Below are 17,548 nucleotides of genomic sequence, written 5' to 3'. Positions count from 1 at the left end.
GGTGGGGTGACTGGGGATTAATATGAAGGAGTAGAAAAAAACTCAAAAACACCTATATGTCTTAAAAGGAAGCCATCTGAGGAAGCATAAATATTACTTTCAGGAACTTAGATCTGTTTGTGGGTCAAAAGAAAGAATAGCAGAGGCATGAAAAAGTGTTTGAAGCTTTACAGACTTTCATTTTTGCATTTTCAGCACTTGGAATCAGTGATATCTCAGTAAATATATGTGATTATGTTGTTTGGAAGGGAAAAAAATCTAAACCAACGTTTCCAACTACATGAAAACATAATTTGAGAAAAAAAAAATCAACCACACATTAATAGTAAAGCATAGTGGTGGCAGTGTGATGGTCTTGGTATGATTTGCTTCTGCAGGGCCTGAAAGACTTCCCTCAATTGATATACGTTATTGGAAAACATCCATCATGTTGCCTTAAGATCAAGCACACTTGGGTTTTGGTCTAAATGATCTAAAACTCACCAACAAGACATGGTCGAAAATGCTCCACTGTTAGTTTGGACAGTTTTTTTCCCCTCAATTAAAAATGATTTAAAAACTGCAGCTTTAGATTTCTCTGTTTTTTTTGTTCTTTTATATTAAAATCTGGTTATCAGAGTGACAAAAAGAAATAAAAACAGAATAAGTCTGTAAGAGTGCAAATATTTTTTCACACCACTGCAGGTTCCCTGTGGTATATCCATAACAAAATTCTTGTTATACCTTTATAATAGTTTGATTGCACAAACATCACCAGGGTTGAGATTATTTCAACAGAGCTCAAAGGTCACAGGGCCAGAGGGGGTGGGGTAATTTAAGGGAAATGGGCTCAGTCATCTTTAGTGATCACAACATTTTCAAACCTCATTGTCGCTAAGGAAAAACTCACTTGCTGGGAATAGCCACAGAAGAACTGGTACAAAAACTGAGGTAAGATGAAGCAAAGATTCTGTAGAAAAAAATAAGAAAAAGTTGTTCAAAGTTATGAGTAGTTTAATTTTAACTCAAAAGTTTGTTGTTTTGTTATTTCTGGAAAACGTCTCGCAAACAGTAGCTGATCAATGTAAGTTTTGAATATGAATGCAGCAAGGCATTGGAACATTAAAAAGGCAAAATCAGTTTTGGTTACCTTGTAAAAGAAGTACTGCACCAGGTGTGCAATGCGAACGTAGTAAAGATGTCCATGAGCCAACAAAAGTTTCTTGAGGTGCTTGAGTTTGGGGATAGCATAATCACTGTTCTTTACTGCCTGCCGACCCTCTTTACCCTTAATACCTGGAACACCAGGGCCAAACAAAAACGAAAATATACCGAGGGTCAAAACATAACCTGTACCAAATGATAGCAGTTCCCCACATTTACACTGATTTCTTACCAATGCCAACATGAGCTTCCAAGATCATGCTAACGTCATTTGCTCCATCACCAATGGAAAGAGTAATTGGGTTGCCTTTGGAGTTCTTCACCAGTTTAACAATCTACAGATGGGAGTAAAACAGAGAGCTGTATGTTGCTAAGCGTTTGCTGTTAAAGTGATAAATCCAGTTCACTGAAATAACCGGATCTGACCTGGGCTTTCTGCAGAGGGGCCATGCGGCAGCAGAGAACAGACGTGCAGTTCTGACAGATCTGCAGAAACAGGTTCTTGTATCTTCTGGAGTTTGGTTCAGAGGAGGAGCTGAGAACCATCGACAAAGAAGCTCCATCGATGATGAAACCGTAATCATGTCCGGCTACAGACCAACTCCTGCAGCAAACAGCAGGAAAATAAGGAATGAGTTACAACTTCTGATACAAAAACCTTTTAATAGCATTACACAAGCCAACTTCTTCACATTTTGTTGCTCCACAAACATAATATTCAAAGGGTTGCTAGTTTTTTCCTGTTCAGCATTGATGAGAAGATGTATCAAAGTGAGAATTTATGGCAACATTTGATTTTCACAAGCACTTTCCATCCAATCTGAGCTTGAGCTGTTTTGCAAATAAAAATTGTTAGTCATTAGATGTGCGCAGCTGTCTTAAAACATGTATAGCTGTAACTGTATTAGTGACTCAGGGTATAATTTCACTTTTGAGATGTTTATTTGCAGAAGATGTTTATTTGCAGAAGATGTTTATTTGCAGAACATTTAAGAACTATGAATCATTTTCCTTCCACTTTGCAGATTTGTGTTGGTCTATCGCACAAAATCTCCATAAAACACACTGAATTTTGTGGTTGTAATGAGACAAAATGTGAAAACATTTAAGGTTGTTCAGTGTTTCTTGCAAGGCACAGAATAGGGGTTATTATTGTATAATGGTAAGATACCAACCTGGTAATTCCTAATTTCACAGGTGGGGCATCTTGAACAGCTTTCTTATGGTACTCAAGTAACAGATCATGCAGCCTCTCCTCCCGACTCCTCCCTCCATCCTCAAGAGTGCGCAGCGTCAGCTCCAGCAGTTCCGTGTTTTTCTTAAACAGTCCACAAGCGTAGCAGGTGGACTTGGCCGTCTCCATCTTATCCCCTGTCAGAACCCAAACCTTCATGCCTGCTCCCTGCAGAGCCTCCATGGTCTGTGCCGCCTCGTCCTGAAGCCTGTTGGGTAGAAAGAGACGCATTCGAGGAGAATGAGAACACTTTGCTAAGTAAAACACAAAAAAGGAAGAAAATTTATGTTAATTGTGCCCAACAAGTTGAGCTAAATTGATTAATCACAATATTTTTGGAAATTTTGTTTTACTAACAATGAAAATATTTAACATATAAAACCAACAATTTGTTTTAGCATTTTGAAATCTTAAGATTGTGAAGCAGTACATAACCACATGGTGGCAGTGTAAGATGGGGCACAAGCTACAGAAAATTTAACAGAAGGAACTCCTAACTGTAAGACAAAAGAAAGGCACTTAGGAAAGCTTTAGATTTTAAATGAGGTCATTTGTAACTTGTAAAACCTTTTAAAGTAAAATCTGATCTTTTGCATTTTAAAACAGAGTTTGACTACAGTATGTGGAGTTAGCACCCACTGATCTTCCACAGCTGTAGCTCCTATTAAAATCATATCAGTCTCCACTCGGTTGTAAACAGCCATTAGCTTCTCCTCTCTGTCCTGGAGAGCCAGTCTAGCTTCTCTCAAGTCTGCGTCTGCCCTGGCGTACTCCTGTGCGCTGAGATGTTTGTAAGCTACACACAATGTGCGATAGCCCTCCTAGACAGAGAGAGAAAAAAAATGTTACCACAGAAAACCTTGAGACTGTTTGGTGAAGAAGCTACAACAGTTTGTTTTTCGCTCACGGTTGCGTTGCGTTCCACATGCATGCGTATCCTCTCCACCTCCTCCTGTCTGACTTGAGGGAAAATAGAAGAATCTGCCCCCTTGCAGAAAAGCAATATGTCACCTGGACACAAACATAAACAATTAGACAAGGTGAATGTTGAAAATCGACAGTAAATCAAATAAAAATGCAGTAAGTTAAAGTCTTCAGCTCACCTGTTTTGGATCTGACCATTACACTCATCCGCCTTCTCACAGGGTCAAAGTTTAACACATGAAGTAGTTCATACCTTCAAGTAACACAAAATTGAAATTAAGTTTAAAAAAGAATACACAAAAATCAATTATGACAATCCAAATGTTACTGACTTACGTTTCAACATCTTTATTCCTGTTAAGAATTTTCATGTTTTTACTTTCAAGGCCCAGAAACGTGAAGCCGTACCTGCAGATGGAGACAAATGACTGAACATGCGACATTTCTTAGTCATGCATTTGTGTGATTTGTGCTTTACTTTGGGCTAAATTTGATGACCAAGTCCTAAAACTACTGAACACTCAAAATTCAGTATGTTAGAAAATATAAATATTACACAACATCATTCAAGAGTTTCTCAATGCAGACATATTATTGTCCTAGTGAATCGTGTGTGAGAGACTGCTGACTTGACAGTAAATAGTCACAAAACCTCATTATTTAAGAAGCTGACTGTTCAGATTCAGCATATTAAAGCAAAATTAGGGGGAAGGAAAACATGTTGTAACAGCAACAAAGCTCTCATCTTTTTTTTTTACCTCATGGCTCCCTTAACCAGAGCAATCTCATCGGGCGAGGAAGCTATGAAGCCCATTTCCTTCTGTGGCGGGTCCAGAAACCCGTGATCGAGCCCTAAGCCATCGACTTGGTCAATCTGGTCAATCTGGTCAAACTGGTCATTCTGGTCTTGCCTCTGCTTTGTAGACTCTTTCACCTGAACTGTGTGGCACAGACAGAGGGCACGAAGGAAAAGCTCCTCCCTCTCCTAACAACAAAACAAAAACACAACTCATTAAAGGAAACTAAAATCAAACAAGTTAGCTCATTTCAACACGACTGAATTTACTTTTTATCAAAATAAGTTCTACAAAAATTAACAGGTGCTTCTTTCCAGAGCAAACATTTTTCCTACTTCATGTTAACTGCATATGTCGACATGTCACAGGCCACACATGGGTGACCTATGAAGGGTCTTTCTGACCAATGAGCTATGTAATGGCCATATGCTAATGCCTGCATGACTTCTTGTACCAGATGGTGGGGCAACACAACACTCACCCTGCCAGCTTTCTGCTGGATTTTGTTTACAGGTCCATCTGTGACGCAAAACCCGTCCAACTCTGAGCTCCCGTCCCCATGCTTGTACTGGAAGCCGTCGATGCAGCACTCTATGAACTCCATGTTGTTCTGAGTGAGGGTGCCGGTCTTGTCTGTGAAGATGTACTCCACCTGCAGTAAACATCATGGAGAAAGCACAAAATGTAAAACAATAAAAAATTATATTAGAAAGAGAATTGCACAGCTTGTGTCAAATTGGTAAGGTGCAAATTCTTGTATTTATTTTAAATGCTAAGTGTAGCTGCTACAAAAAAAATGCACTTTTTGTGATGATCAGATGTATAAAAAGAAAATTAATTAACTGTGTTGCAAATCTACTGCTTATGCATCTTTTATTTTTCTTTTTTTTCTGTAGCAGGAGTCACTCATAATCCAAGTTAGATTTTTTTTCAAGTATGCAAATTTTCTGGAATCTCTGCAACAAAAGTTGAGAAAACCCAAATGTTTTTATTTTCACATTTTATACTAACGTTTCAATATTCTTTTCGGGATGCAATAAATCCCATATGTCTAAGAATTCAATATGCTGCACAATACAGTTTAATAATTCAGAGGAGAAATTGCTTATTTGTTGACAAACTACTCCATCCAAAGTATTACATATTAGTAATTACAAATATAACCACAAGTTAGATAAAATGGGTAAAAATTTAAAAGAATTAAAAATAATGAGACTGAAGCTGTGTAGTGCATAGAGTAAGCCAGTACCATACTTGCTCTACCTATTGCTGCACACTGCCAGTCTGCTGGCTGAAAGAGGAAACTTGCATTTATTTTTTTTTCTGCTTACATAAATTGAAACCGGTAAAGAAATGAAGCATAATCCATCTCTCCAGTTACAGTAACATTGTTGTAATATTATATTTGGCAAGCTCCTAGCAGCAGGCTCCAACAGAGGAGGTAGAGCCTCCAACATCAGCTTGTTTTACTCCTTGTGTTACTTTATTAAAAGCAGAGTAGCCAAAAGTAAAATTCTTTACACAACACGGCTAGTAACAAACATCTACCACATGTTTATTCTTTCTTTTTACTTAGAAATGTATGTTTGGATAACAAAATTAGAAACATAAAAAAGAAAAACGGTCAATCAAAAGTGTTATTTGAATGCATCTTGCGGCCTGACCTGTCCCAACTCCTCATTGAGGTCTGATGTGTTGACCAGCGCCCCCTCTTGGATTTCAGGGTCGAAGAAATCTTTGTCCCATGTAATGAAAAAGGACCCCAAGAACTTTTGCATCTCAACCGTGACGTACATGGACACCGGAATGATGAAGTTGAAGAGCACCATGAAGGACAGGAAGTCTGTGAACATTTTTAGGTACTGTTGATAAAAAAAAGAAAGTTAAAATGAGACGCAGGTTCCCAATAACGTTAAAACTAACAACTTTTCTGCAGTTGAAACTTTCGCATGTAAAAGATAAAAGATAATAAAAGGTAGTGCATTTAATTGTGATATAAAATATAAACAAACATGCTGTCAGAACTGGAGGTGAGTAGTAGTTTTAATCCAGAATGTTTTTATATGTTTCTGTTTTAAAAAATATTAATCATAAATGTTTAATTCTTTACTAATCAACAAAAATTGTATTTTAATTGAAGCACTTTTTTTATATACACTTTACAAATGCGAATAATCACCACTATTTTTTATACACAACTACAATATTTCTATTTTAAAAGACTGATTTGCAACATTGCAAACAAAAATTTACAAACTATGGCATTATTTTATTATAAGGAAACAAGAACAAGTTATAAAAAACTAAACTCTGCCCCATTTTCAAGATAATGCCACCATGTTGGGTAACTTGTCTTATGCAGCTGACTTTTATAAACTGTGGGTCAATACCAATGACAAAAAATAAACTAAAATCAGCACCATTCAGTACACTAGTACAATGTCAGAGAAAGTACAGTAACTGCACTTGATTTTTTTTATGAAGTTGACTTTGTGAAATTTTGATTGAACTGTGCTCTGTGTTGAGAACATTTTGTTTTTCAGCTGAAATCAGCTCCCCCACACAAAGGTTTGTACAGCAAATAAGGAACAAGTTTCACAGTTAACTAAAGAACAAACACAAGGAGAAAGGAGCATGTAGTGAAGTCGGTCAGCAGTGGCCAATTCACATGTTTTCTTTGCGTCACAGTGTGTAAAACATCACACATGGAGCAGTGGCCTAAAGGCTGGAGCAATCACCAGTAAATATTTAACGTCACGGAGCTCAACAACGATGCATTAGGATTTAATGTTTCAAATTTGCATTTAGAAGCTGAAGTGAAACCAAAGCACCTGGTCAGCTTTCAGTCTCAAAAAGGACATCCGCAGCCTGGTGAGTTTTATTCAACCAAAAGGTTATTAAGAGTGAATAAATAAAAAGTTGAAGACTTTCCAGAAGGTTGCGTTTAGGTGACAATTATCCTAAGAAATATAAAGTTTCAGTTCAACATTTAATTTAATTATTTAGCAAACAACTTGCCTTGCAAAATTACTCAACTGTTTTGTGCTTTTTTTTTTTTTTTTCTCATTAGTGGCACAAACTGCAACATAGTTTACTTGGATTTCATGTGATAGACACACACATCGTTTTCAAACTGTGCTTCCATTCTAGGCAATAATAATTTCCGTAAATGCAACTGAGTCATAATGACTTTTAAACCAAGTTGAAAAATAAATGCCAACGTGTTTTTGTTTCACATCATTTTTTTCTCTTTCAAAAGAAGCTGAAAGCTAATTTCCTCATATGATAGTGTACAAAACAAACCTTTGAAAACATAACTGTATGTTACCCGGTTATAAAGTAACTGTAGTTATTGACAGGGCAGATCTAAACAAATCCATTTTTCAGTTAGAGCTTAAAACATAAACTGCTATCTAAATCATGTTTGGTTGACGTTTTGTTGTAGGGACAGCAATGCACCAGTTTTAAAATCATGCAGACATTTTATCAATGTTTTTTCAAAAACAAGTTAACAGCACCTGATTAGTTTCCTTCTCCTTCTGCGTTTTCTCGTTGTACCACGTCTCATCGTGTTTGCTCTGCCACACATACTTCAGTGTGGTGCACACAAGCGCTTTGCTCACCAGGATGAAAAGGTAAACCAGGAGGAAGGCGTTGATGGACCTGAAATAACAGTGTTGGTTACAACAAGCAGTGGGCCAGACCTGTTTAATCTCATCTGCGGTTCTAGCTACAGACATACTTCTCCACAGCGGACCGTTTTTGCGATTTTCCCTGGTAGTTGAGAGCCATTTTTGTCTCCATTCCAGTGTAAACTGCGACACCTTGAGAAAACCCCCAGAAAAAACAGAAAAAAAGGATCAGCTTTCAGCATAAAAGCCCACTGAGTGACACTGCTTTCATTTGACTCACCACATATCTTCTGAGTGTTCTTCAAATTTGCTCCTTTCAGCAGCAGGTTTTCTGGGCCTAAAGATCTGCACAATCACATCAGTGGGTTAAACACTTGTGCTGCGATTCAGGAGCTGTGCAATCCACACACTCCTCTATTCTGTAAATGGGAACCTGGCAGGGCATCTGGCATCCGTTCTAAAATACGCAGTGACAGCGGGGCTGCAGTCCAGGTTTACGCCCGTCCCAGTGCTCTTCAGAAGGACAGTGGAATTTGTTTGTGGCCATTACAAAGTAGTCAATGAGAAATGCCAGTGGGAGTGCTTTGGAAGCAGTGGCTAAACCCCTGCCAGCCTGTTTTAATGTTAATGCTTGTTTGCAATGAAGGATCAATAGAGAAGTGATTTGTTAGAGATGCAAAGGGAAACAAATGGGTGCTTAAGGAACCATGTTTTGATTTTGCTCCCGTTTAAAGTGGATTGAGATTGCTGTGCATGAGAGCTCTCACCTCACGTCAGGCTCCTGACTGTTTCTGTAAATGTGCATACGGCCGACAAATCTGGAACAGAACAACATCCACTTAGTATATACAATGGAAAACAGATATTTAAATACACTGCATAGAAAGACTGATGACCTTCTTCTCTCATGACATTAAATCGAACTAAATCTTTGCCAATTATCAGCGCAGTGAGAGAACATTTTCATGTATTTATTAAAATTTGGAAGTTTATGTACACTAAGTCCATCATGTCTATGAACAATTTGGGAAAACCCTACTGATGATGTCATGGACTGAGACGCCACCCAGAGAGCAAGAAGTCATAACTCTAAAAGCAATCTAGAAAGGTTAGCATTTGCAAAGGGACTCAGACAAGAAACTCAATTTGTGTTGGAGCAAAGCAGCATAAAACATGGAGCTTTTTCTATGCTGCTTTTTTTTTTTTACTTTGCCAGTCAATCATGACTGGCAGAGTAAGAACTGCCAGCCATGATTGAGTAAGGTTTCTCAGCATAAAATATGATTTAGTTTCACCAGTTCTACCAGGAGAAACGGGTCAAAATACAAATAAATTACTGTGAGACGCTTGAGGAAGGAAATCCTAAATGCTTGACCAAAGTCATATAGCTTGGAGCAATCGTTTCAAATAAATCTCTAAAAGGTTTTGTCAAAATTTGTGGTATTTAGTAAATAAAAATAGTGTTGAGCTTGAATTATTGTCAGTGACAAGAAAAAGTTATATTTCTTTCCGTAAAGAGCATAAAAATATCTGATTTCAGCTGTCGCTGTATCATCTTCATGTTATTGCTAGGCATCAGGCTAGCATTTTCAAAAGACATCATAATCATGTAGTGTAAATCTGCTGAGACCACCTGGTGACTGACTTACTTGTAAAGGTCAGGCTGAGGCTGTTCACACTCGATGGTGGCACTGAGATACTGCAGATCACTCTCTAGGTCTGCCACTGTGTAGTGTGTCTAGAAGATGGAACAAACAAGCAGAGTAAGAACTGAAAGCCAGGACTCAGTAAGGTCAAACGGCCTTTTTAGCTTCCTGTTCTCTTTCTCACTCAGCTAGAGGAAGAGTGGGAGTTTAAAAAAGGTATTAAAATGCTGTGACAAATGAATATGAAGATAATAATGCAACAGATGAGAGAAGCATGTGATGACTGACTAAGATCTTCTGATGATATTAATAGGGATTAGGACAGTAAGTGGAGATGAGTGGCAGTGCATCTCACTTTATGGTTGGACTCTCCATCCAGACTTGCTGTGGTAACAAAACATGTGCCATCATCTCGGCTGGACTGCAGCAGGATTAGATCACAGGGAAAGGTCTCATCTTCTTCTACTTCCAAAATGTCTCCAACCTGAAGGGTTTACAATAAGTAAAATAGCACAATGAAGTAGAATAACAGACAACATACACAACAATGATTAATGTAAATTAAACAGTAGATTCAGTGGGAAATGCAATAGGAATTGTAAATGTTGGACAGAATCATGGATTTCACAGGGATTTAAACAGTAAATATCAGTGACTTTGCACTTCCTGTGCTTAATATTCAGAGGCGTGTCAGTGTGAATGCTTGCAGGCAGACACGTGCTTCATGGCTGTCGGAAACATCACTACAAAGAATAGCAGAACATCTAAAGCAAATCATTTCCTGGAAGTTTAATTTTAGCTTAGCTTGCATACTGAAAAAAAACAGCAGTTTGACAGCTTGAAACTTTGGTACACCTGCATATAAAGCCCAACGTATAAACAACACCAGTTTATCTTGAGTTTCTCAGCCTCCGAATGCTGGAATGATTTTATAGGTTGCTTAACAAACAGAGCAAACCCAACTCTTAATATTGACATTAAATCAGAGTGAACAGCAACAGAAGACACATATTGGTATTGATTATCACCAGCCCTCTCACTCTAACAACTTCTCAGTGCAAAAACATTGTTATTTTTATTCCTGCTGATCCAAGTTAGGATGTGTGTGCAAAAAGTTACCTTGATTTTAGCACTCATCTTCCGTATCCTCCGGCCATCCTCTAGTACGGACACCCGGTACTCGTTCACCTCCCGGTCAGCCTTGTGCCGCAGCCAGTCCTCATATCCCTGTGGCAATGTGTCAAAAAAATCTAAATTGGTTTATCTGCTGAGCAAACAGAAAAATGATAAACTTTCACTGACCCATTAATACCCACGAGACACTAAGAGCTCTGAGATCAATAGAAAGTCACAGAATGCGGAAAAAGTGGGGCATGGACACAATTACGACCTCTGAACATGACAAAAGAACAATTCCTGTAAGGTGACTGGTTGATGTTAATTGCCCAGAAGAACTACTAAACAGCAGACCATGAAGATATACTAAGCCAGGAACAAAATAATGCACATTCTGCAGTCAAGAAAGAAATAAAATCTGGTTTATTCTTAAAATACAGCGATGAAAGTACAAGAGGTGCTGAGGGTAGAAAGAAAGAGTTCAATCCATGCCAACATTGATCTTGAGCCAAAATGTGAGATTACAGGGAAAGGTGATGGGAGGAGAAAGTCTGGTTGATTAACATAGAGGAATAACGCCAGGGAGAGGATGAAGAGAGGCAGCAGAAATCACTTCAGTCACAGTAATAAAGTTGGGCACACCTCCTTGGAATCTCTCATCAAAACCTGGCTGGAAGTGCTCCGCTAATGTGAGTGGCCCCCTTTTATTTTTGCAGGGAAGTCCACCCACTATTGTCCATTTCAAAGTCCCAGCAGGGGAGCAACTAAAAACAATACACCTGACACTGGGATGTTGCAGCAACAGAGAGGAAGAAGCGGACACTCCCCCTGATCGTTTGTATCTCTGTAATAGACTGGCTCGCTCATTCGCTCTACATTTACTCACACTTCCCAGGAGCCCATTTCATCTTCACCCCAATCAGAACTCACCAGCAAAGCACATTAATACAGAACCCAAGAGAGCATTAGTCGAGTACTTTATACAAAAAACAACGTGGGAGTAGTAAAGGCAACAGAACTTAATGTGTTATATGGAGAGTGGGGGGCATAATGCAGTAGAAGACAATGAGAAAATGAGGACATTGCAATGGAGAGCTAATGACATTTCTGTTATCAGCACTGATCTGCCTCATTAGGCAGGATTTTACCTGTTTGACAGCAGTTACTGTGATGACAAAAAATAAAGGTAGGCCACTGGTGACTGGGCTGGTGGGGGTGTCCACTATCACCTGCAGGGAAAGAAAAAAAAAAAAAACAGTGTGCATTAAAGCATTAATTATAAATTCCCTCTGCGGCGTGTTTTTTCAATGGCAAGAACATTTCGTGGTGATAGTTGAAAGGTTTGGGTTAACCCTTAATCCAGGGGGAAATCCATTTCTCTAAGATACTTACACCACACCGCATATTTGGCCATAAGGAGAAACATGAGGGAGACATTCATATTTTGGAGGGAAGCAAAGGAGGTTCTGGGCCAAAGAACTTTTAATCAAGAGAGCCTGGGACAGAGTGCTTAATCTGGAGGCATGCCAACACTTTTGTGTCTCTGCCAAGCCATAGTAGAAGGCCAGCAAGGAGCTTTGTCAAATTCCCGTTACCTCGCCCCCCCCGAGCTCTGTGGAGCGGAATACAATGTGTGCTTCCACTGAAGCTCTATGCATCGTATGAGTTTAGATCTGGTAATATCCCAAACAACCACTTCAAAAAAGGCTCCAACTGAAGTCTAATGAGACAATCAGTTCTATGTGCTCATGTGTCCCTAGAACCCAACTAATGGATTTACTCTGGCATCCTTGATCCCACATAATGCAGATTTGCCCCCCTACATCGTGCCACCTAAGTCTCCTTTCTGGCGGAACAGCCGGTTTCATTATGACAGCGTGCACAGACATGGCATACTCAACTCATTTATATTCTGGCAACAACAACTAGAAAGTTTTATGCTTCTGTGTTTCTCACTTGCATGACCTAAAAATGAAGCAACATTTCCAAATCAACAGGAATGCAAACCCACAATGATTACGCAGTAAGAAACCTGTTCACATGCAAACGCAAGTAAAGATGTTGTCAAGTCTAGCAAAAATAACTTGGGCATAAATTAATCTGACACACACAGTGGTGCCAAAATTATATCAGTTCTTTGTTCAAAAAGAACTAAAGTAAATACTCATAACTCATCCATAAGTCATCCAGATGCAGTAGGTCTATACAACAACACTCCAAATGTATAGAAAGCAGTTTGCATGCATAAAAATGATACACATGTATCTGCTTCAAGTGTCTCAAAGCTGCAAGTTACTGTAAGCTGGTGGATTACTGAACTGAGTAACACATTGTTCTTTCTAATCATTTAAGTTATGCACCGATTAACAAGCTCACACGTCATGTTCCGAAACGTTATTGTGATTAAAAGTGGAGGCAATTGAAGCAATCTACATCGTCTTTTGAAATCCAATGCAAACAATTCTTAGCATCACAAAACTAATACTAAAAAACAGGGACAACTCAGGTAAATCTTAAATTTTTATGAGTTTGGAAGAGGATCAAAAACTTTTTCAGATGTCGGCTGCTGAAAACGCTCTTCTTATGAGAAAATCTGTTGAGGCAGGATGAAACAAAATGTACAGATTAAAGGTAGTTCTGCCAAATAATGAATGAATTTATGTAGCTCTCTGAATTGATTGAAAGTAAGGAATCATCTCTGGCATTTACCAAGTGCAAATAATTGTGGCCTAAAACATTTAGGTTAGTTTAGTGTGGTTTAACGTCGGATGTCAAGAAAAAAAAGAGGTTATTTCTAGTCTTTTCACCACAAGTAAACACAACATGATGTGATGTTTTATAAAATAAGCTTCACTTGTTCACATTTGGAGCCACATAAAAAGCATTTTAGACCAGCAAACAAGTTTGCAAGACAATAAAGTAAACTAAAGCTTCAAAAATGACCAACCATCCCAATCTTCAAGAACCCTTCACAATATTTAAATGTCAAATAAAAGTGGGAACAACCACAACCACAAGAACCAAAGAGAGGATACCCAGATGATGAAGCATTCAGAAGACCACACACATCTCAGAGTGAAGCCAAAGCATGCAAAGCAATCTTTACACTGCACTTTGCGTCTTTTAAAGCTATTTTTAAACTACAGAACTTCAGAAGCAGTTGTTTAAACTATGCTTTATAAATAACCTTGGCTTGAACATTCTCAGCACTACTTTGGCGTATCTCAAGTGTACAATAAAGGACTAAAAAAAGAAACTGTGGACAAAAGGGGCTTTTTTTAGTGTCTGGATATAAAAGTTAGATCTAAAAGAGTACTTTCATTCTCTTTTCACAACAAAACTGAGAAGCTTGAGCTGACAAGCTTCTCACCCTCAAAAGCATCATGATAGCTTTTATAATTAAAACAGGAACAGAGGGAACAAGGCCGGAGCTGGTTTCCATTACATTAATTGGTCTGTTGATAAGTGCAGGTTTGTGTTACTAAAGGTTTTCTGCAGAGGGTTGTTTGGTCCTTGTTGTGGGGATAAACAGTCTGAACAAGATGAAACTGAAAAGTTTAAACTTAAAGAATAATGTCTTGGAAAGAAAGACATAATCAAATATACATCATTTTTTAGTAAATAACACTGTAATGAGTAAACAGACTTTGAAAGCTGTGCATTATCAACAGGTCTCCTTGATGAGCTGGGCAGCCCACTGAAAGCTAGAGCTAATAATCCTAAATGTTGGATGTAAAGTCTGAACGATGACGAACAGCTCTGGAGCTAAACACAACCTGAAGTGGATCTGAGTTACATTGCTGCTTCCTGTTGAAATTAGATCTAGCTTCCTTAAATCTCTCTATTTGAACGACCTAAACCTCAGATACACAAATATCTGTGTATTTGAAGCCGAAGAAGTATAAAGTATTTGAGAAATGCTCCTTTTTAAGTTTTAAAGTCCTATTAAAAACTAAGCTTTTCTATTATTGAACCAGCTAATATGCAGAATGTCTTGCTAAATTTAACTCTGCATGGCTTTCAGGCAGGTTTTTTAACAGAACAGCAGAATTTAACTTTAGAAGAACTGCGGTAATATGGAAAATCACTTTGCATTTAAAATAGCTTAATGGTGGCGACTGATGCCACCGTCCGTGAGTGGATAACTCAATTCAGGCCTGTCTCAACACTACACTTTCACTGGGTTGTTCATTATGCCAAGTATATTTACATTTAGGTAAATCCATCTGAAGTGAGGCAACTAAATGTTTTACTGCTGTAGGTAAATACAGAAAAAGCTTTAGTTCTTTCTCCACCCATTGTCTTCCAAGATTGAGTCATTGGCGGAACAGGTCAAGGAGGGAAACCCATCTCTCTCCCTATTGACACTCCAGTCCATTCTGGGGGTCACAAGGCATTCAAAGGTCAGAACAGACCGAGTTCTGGGTCTGCACCAGTGAGTCCTGGTAGGACATGTCTGGAAATCCTGATCAGATGGCCAAACAACCTCATCCAGTTTATTTCAATGAAGAGGAGCACCAGTTTTCCCCCAATAATGCAAAAGGTACAGTAACCCTACAGAAAAAGTCAATTTCAGTCATTTGTATCTGGTATCTTATTTTTTTAGTCAATCTGATATCTCGAAGAAGAAGGTCGCAGCGCAAACATATCACTACATCAAGAGGTTTGCATAACGTGCCATTTTCCATGTCACTGAGAAATTGTAACCGCAAACAAGAGTCCTTAAACTCTGGCTTAGCTGTTCCCCAGACTGTTGAGTTCTGGTTTCACTTTACATTGCTACCTTTTTTTTTTTTTTTAAAATTGCACAATGGGGCTTGGAGTTTCACATTAGAGTTCCCTATCAAAAGATGCCCTGCATGATTAGAGTTATAAAGAAATTGAGTTTGTATGCCTGTATTGTAGGCCACTATCCAGGTTTTATAACTATGAAACTGTACAGGGCTAAAACCTTCATTGTTATACAAGGCTTGGTGAATTCCACAAATATCTAAATGTTTCGAGCATCATGGTTTTTTCAAAGTTAACTTGGGCTGCAACACTCAACTGATAGGTGTGAAAACTCCCTCATAGTCCAAGAGACTCATTTCGATTGGTGACAAAAATGGCAACATTTGTTACATTTTCAGCTGGTGGAGTTGGCTTTCACTCTGCTCTATGTCAAACAATCCAAACCCTTTGAAAAACCTTTTTGACCCTTCTCACATGTGGCGGAGCAGCACCAAGAACTGCTGAAGTAAACAACAGCCAAACTTAATAAGAAAACATGAGCACAGCTTTCTTCTTCACCAAATATAAACAAAAATGGAGCGGCGTCAGATTTTAACATAGGATTTCTCTTTTATCTTTGTTAAAAGACCTCGAGCCATTTCTTCCAGCAGCTCTAGACTAGGTGACTTTTGTTTAGGTTGTATTTACCCAGAATGGACTGTGCTGTAGTTCTCATCCTGCTTTTGGAGCGGACTCCGGTCCACTTGTCATTCACATATGCATTAAACTGCACCAGCGTTCACTTCAACCAAACTGAGACAGAGGCTTTTAGGTGAACCAGAGTTTGATTACACTTTCACACCTCCCCAAACAATCCGGACTTTCTAGGCAAACAAACTAAATTTGGATTGAAGTGGACGAATCAGGGCTAGTTTGAATGCACCCAAAGAAAACAAAAATCTACCCAAGTCTTTCAAGTCCAGTGATTTTCCCAAACAGTCCTCAGTCGTCACAAATATTCCGCACATCATGTTTCCTGCACAAAAAACACTTTCAGTTCTCCCACCACCTTTCTCCAATGCACCAAATGCAATGCCAGAAAATATATAAATAAATAAAGTAAAACTCTGCAGTATGAGTGAACTGTGTACTCCTGCTGATATGCGGGTGTGATTTCAGAGCAGCAGAGCACAGCAGCACTTCATCTGATGCAGGAAATGTGTCAGGGTGAGCAACAGACAGCAGGTCTCCGGGGTCCCCATTTCTGTGCCGTGGGTCTTGATGTCCTCCTACCCCGGCAGCCCCCGTTCCCTCCCGCTCTCCCGTTCTCATTTTCAGTTTCTGTCTCTCACAGTGCTCTATTCCTGTTCGACTGAACTCTCAGGCAAAGACATTCAGGGGCTATTTATAGAAGAGTGGTGCTTTTTTATCAGCCTGTGTCTATTTGTGTCGCTGTGAAGTACAGAGGGCTCCCTGGCTGCTGACGTCAGCAGCGCAGCGCTGCAGAGACACGGGGGGCTATGTGGGATAGAGACTGAGAAAGAACGACGGCAACCCTGACAATAAAAAGGGGAGACAAAAGGTTGATGGAATGGAGTCGGAGATTGGATGGCGTTAGGGTATTTGCATATAGTCTCTCTCAAGGGATGTGAGACGGTTTATTTCTGTCAGAAAAAAATGCAAGCGCGAATCAGCGGCGCGACGTGTGTACCTGTTCCTCGCCGTCTAAAATCCCGGTGAAACAGAACCGAGTGCTCACCATGAGGAGCTTCCTGCAAAGGACGGCTTTAGCAAAGAAGTGCCGATCATGCTTCAGCATCAGTAAACACCGTTAACAACCCGGGGACACCCACTGACTCATGTTTCCAGGGAAAAAAAAAAAACAGAAATGTTCCTCTACTAATACTCTACACCAGAAATCTGCATCATGTGGCAACATGCAACTGAAGAAAACATTTATGTTGGCTTACACACACTGAATATTGTGCGCCCTTAACACCTGCTTTTTTTCCCACGAATTCACCTGGGGGGGAAAAACACCAGCTTAGGATAAATTTGAAGCAAACTGACAAAATGAAAAGCATAAATCCCGAGAAGGTGTTAAAGATGATCAAAGGGTTGGGAGGAACTTTAATTATTTGGCCCAATTTAAGATAGTGAGAGATGTCAAAAACAGAATGGTGATCTGCCTCTTTTGGCTGCAGAACTGGACTGAAAGGAGCCGTCAGTTTCAGCTCATTTAGTCAGTATGACACCTGAGAAAGAAGATCCAGCCCCATGAGCAAGCCCAAACTAGAATCTGTCTACTTTAGAGACCGCTCTGGCTCCTTTTAAAAGGAGAGTAGA

At 39.2% G+C, this 17,548-nt stretch overlaps 1 protein-coding gene across 6 annotated transcripts in view; it reads right to left on the bottom strand.

Moving 5' to 3' along the window:
- Positions 1–17,548, bottom strand: part of atp11c (ATPase phospholipid transporting 11C (ATP11C blood group)) — a 50,497-nt gene that overhangs the window by 7,009 nt on the left and 25,940 nt on the right. For all 6 annotated transcript variants that reach the window (XM_016672972.1, XM_016672975.1, XM_016672973.1 and 3 more), the window contains exons 4-23: positions 11,641–11,721; positions 10,496–10,603; positions 9,732–9,860; positions 9,380–9,468; positions 8,498–8,548; positions 8,011–8,075; positions 7,841–7,922; positions 7,617–7,761; positions 5,763–5,960; positions 4,580–4,750; positions 4,060–4,286; positions 3,638–3,709; positions 3,481–3,554; positions 3,285–3,388; positions 3,017–3,198; positions 2,319–2,585; positions 1,570–1,747; positions 1,376–1,478; positions 1,130–1,275; positions 890–949 (exon numbers count right to left, since the gene is read on the bottom strand). In XM_016672972.1, the coding sequence (XP_016528458.1) occupies positions 890–949; positions 1,130–1,275; positions 1,376–1,478; positions 1,570–1,747; positions 2,319–2,585; positions 3,017–3,198; positions 3,285–3,388; positions 3,481–3,554; positions 3,638–3,709; positions 4,060–4,286; positions 4,580–4,750; positions 5,763–5,960; positions 7,617–7,761; positions 7,841–7,922; positions 8,011–8,075; positions 8,498–8,548; positions 9,380–9,468; positions 9,732–9,860; positions 10,496–10,603; positions 11,641–11,721 (2,532 nt within the window). The remainder of the gene's footprint in view (positions 1–889; positions 950–1,129; positions 1,276–1,375; positions 1,479–1,569; positions 1,748–2,318; positions 2,586–3,016; positions 3,199–3,284; positions 3,389–3,480; positions 3,555–3,637; positions 3,710–4,059; positions 4,287–4,579; positions 4,751–5,762; positions 5,961–7,616; positions 7,762–7,840; positions 7,923–8,010; positions 8,076–8,497; positions 8,549–9,379; positions 9,469–9,731; positions 9,861–10,495; positions 10,604–11,640; positions 11,722–17,548) is intronic.

This window comes from Poecilia formosa, unplaced genomic scaffold (assembly GCF_000485575.1).
Source record: "Poecilia formosa unplaced genomic scaffold, Poecilia_formosa-5.1.2 Scaffold68, whole genome shotgun sequence".
Classification (NCBI taxonomy): Eukaryota; Metazoa; Chordata; class Actinopteri; order Cyprinodontiformes; family Poeciliidae; genus Poecilia; species Poecilia formosa.
Note: the sequence above shows the minus strand (reverse complement) of the source record. Positions and strands in the feature narration are given on the sequence as shown.